Source organism: Miscanthus floridulus, chromosome 1, assembly GCF_019320115.1.
Source record: "Miscanthus floridulus cultivar M001 chromosome 1, ASM1932011v1, whole genome shotgun sequence".
NCBI lineage: Eukaryota > Viridiplantae > Streptophyta > Magnoliopsida > Poales > Poaceae > Miscanthus > Miscanthus floridulus.
Window position 1 is genome coordinate 187,252,627 of NC_089580.1, and position 3,256 is coordinate 187,255,882.

Genomic DNA, 3,256 nt, shown 5'->3' on the forward strand with positions numbered 1-3,256 from the left:
TCGGCGTGCGCTGGCTCGCTGAGCTCCCGGCCATACTCTGGAGCCTAAGGACAACTCCTAGCCAGGCCACCGGCTACACACCTTTCTTCATGGTCTATGGTTCTGAGGCCGTTCTCCCAATGGACCTCGACTATGGAGCACCAAGAATTAGAGCATACGATGAACAAGGGGTCGAGGCATCTTACCAAGATGCCATGGACTAGCTAGATGAAGCCCGCGACATCGCCCTCCACCATTCGGCTAAGTACCAGCAGGCATTGCGATGGTACCACAGCTGACGGGTACAAGGTTGAGCCTTCAACGTCGGGGACCTCGTCCTTCACCTTGTGCAGAGCAACAAGGACCACCACAAACTCTCACAGCCCTAGGAGGGGCCCTACGTCGTCGCAGAAGTACTTCACCCGGGCGCCTATAGGTTGAAAACCATCAACGACGAGGTCTTCACCAATGCCTGGAATATTGAGCAGCTATGTCATTTTTACCCTTAAATAAGCGCATACTCTTCCTTATCAATTTTTGTCATCACTAAACCTCGATCCTTAGTGTCTTCCGACCCCTACAAATCACGAGGGGTCAGACCTCACTCGGGGGCTGACATGAATGATACAAGTGCGCTTGCAAAAAACTTCCTACGTTATATTTGCAAACATTCTCTAAGTTTTCCATTCTTCTCATAAACAAGTCCTAAGGGCTAAGATTTCGGGAACAAATTCTGAATACAACTGGTAGGACTACGGGAGACCCACGCCCCAGCGGCTGCAACCTCTTTGCTCACCAGTGCAATCTGAATTAGTTCTCCCGCGTTCCTAGTTTCTTACGACTTAGACCGTGAGAAGGGTCGGAGGGCACTAAAACCGCTTCTACAAAAAAGAGAAAGTTAAAAAATTGCTTGCCATAAGCAAAAGATGAAAATTTGTTCATTCTTTGCACAAATTCGCCACTTACAAAGTGATTTCATTACAAAAAGGACTAATATACTTGTAAATTCAGAGGACTGTTTACTTGGGGGCTTCCCCACAAAATTATTCAATTACAGTCTCTGCCTAGCTTTACTACAAGAACTACTACGATCATCACACCACGCTCTCCATCGGCAACGCCCGGGGCATGTACACGGGCCAGTTCGTCTACTGCGGCCGCCGCGCCACGCTCTCCATCGGCAACATCCCGCCGTTCTGTGGGATCCTCGAAGGCACCGTCATCTGCAATGCCGAGCACCACACCGCTGACGGTGGCGCCCCTCCATTAGGGACTACGCCATTATCGTCAGCCACAACCCCGACAGCGACGCCTCCGCCGGGGCATCTGGGGACTACACCATCGTCGTCAGCCGCAACCCTGACCACGGCATCAGGGCAGGAAGCCCCTCCCACCAAAGGAGGAACATGGCAAACGACGGCAAAGTCGACGACGTACAGCACCCACCAGTGCTCCTTCTCCTTCGGCAGCAGCGACTCCTCAGCAAGGGCCACCATCTCATCTACGTTGGATGACCTCTGGCTTGACATCACGCTCTAGATTCATGAGCGGATTTGTGAGTTTTCTCTCTCTTTGGCATTACCCTTCCTCACTCAGGAACCGCTGTGATGCACAGACGCATTCGGCGGAAAGGAAGAAGAAGGAGAGGTAGTGGCTCAGAGGCAGAAGAAGAGGTGGGATGAGAACTCCCCTCCTCCTCCCTATTTAAAGAGGAGACACTACAGCTAAGGAAAGGCGAAAGGTTGGACGAAAAACCCTCTCCCTTCCTCTCCTTAAATACAGAATCAATGCTGATAGACACCTAAGGGGACGCGCCGGAACTAACGAGACGCACCCCGGTCGATGAGGCATTCCCCCCCAATCAAACTGGACACTGGCTGGGTATGGCCCGCCACTGACCCGCTCTGGACGTGGCAATTAAGGTGCCCACATGGGCAAACGACCCTTCGCCTCCCCATGCAGGACCACGGAACGATCCGATGATAGGACCTCTGTAAAGGGGAGCCCAACGGATCTCTTGGGTCGACCATGCGGCCCAGGAGAGACGACGAACGAAAGTCCAAAGAAAGATAAGCATCTCTGCCTTCTTACTTTACGCGTTCAAATTCATTACCAAGCTTCCGACCCCATCAAATGGCAGGGACACGAACATCACTCAGGGGCTACTGAGGATGTCTACTAGTCTAGACATCCTCCTCACCCGACCCCTCTGGACACTTGAAACCAGGGGCGCGAAATACAGGCATAAAACTTTGAGTAAAACTAGATGAACTAGCAGACCCTACGCCCCGATAGCTACGGTGTTTTTGTTCACCAGAATAATCATACTCAACGCCCCCTACTTCTCCAGCTTTGACATCTGCCTTCTCAAGAAGGGTTCGGAGGGGTCCGCCTATAGAATCTCCCCCAAAGGAGAAGCTGTCAGGTTGCCCAAGTCAATCGAATGGCTCAGGCCGCCACCGAGATACGAAAAACAAAGAATAGCGATTCTTATGCAGGTTACACCAACCTCGTCGCAAACAGCAGGGCCTGAACCCATCTGGTAGGAGTTTTTCCATCACTCATGCCACCAAGGTAACATTACTGACCCCGCCTTTATTTCAATTAAATTATGCATTCAAACATTACATATGCAAAATGTAGCATCCCAACGCTTCGTGTCGCGTCACAAAACGACCGTCATCTCATTCGATATAGGTGGTAGCCGGCCGAGGTTTGAAGGCTGGCCCACGAAGGGCTCGAGGTCACCTCATGCCGAATAGAGCCAGGGAGAAATAACTGAGATGAGCCCCAGCGGCCCTACCCAACCCCACTCAAAAGCAGACAGGGACGTCTCAACCTTTTCTCGTTTGATTCTAACCCTGAGCTAAACCCACAGAATCTCCATCGAGGAGAGGCCATCGGGCCACCTGAGCCTATTGAACGGCTCGGGCATCTGCCGGGAGGCAGGTTAAGAAGGTATGGAATGCCACCAGAGGGCTCTACCGACCCCATCAGCAAATGATGGACCCGGATTCCACACGAATGTACTTGTTAGTGAGCTCATTGAGCGCGATACTCGAGCCATCAAGGCAAGTGTCGTCTACTCAGCCCCTCCGATTATGAAAATCGAGGACGGGGTAATGTGCAAAACACGGCCGACCCCTATCAGACCCTAACAGGGCTCAGCGGCTCGAGCCGCTCAATGCAGGGACATAGGTTCAAAGACCCCCTTTGCCGAGCCCATAGAGTCCCCATTTAGGGAATTCTATTAGAAGGCAGGGTGGGGAATAGTGGA

General features: G+C 52.1%; 1 protein-coding gene across 1 annotated transcript; it reads left to right on the plus strand.

Moving 5' to 3' along the window:
• Positions 1-1,107: 1,107 nt before the first annotated feature.
• LOC136468489 (large ribosomal subunit protein uL2z-like) lies at positions 1,108-1,518 on the plus strand. The gene has a single exon (XM_066467049.1). The coding sequence runs from the start codon at positions 1,108-1,110 to the stop codon at positions 1,516-1,518; it is 411 nt and encodes a 136-aa protein (XP_066323146.1).
• The last annotated feature ends 1,738 nt before the right edge of the window (positions 1,519-3,256 follow it).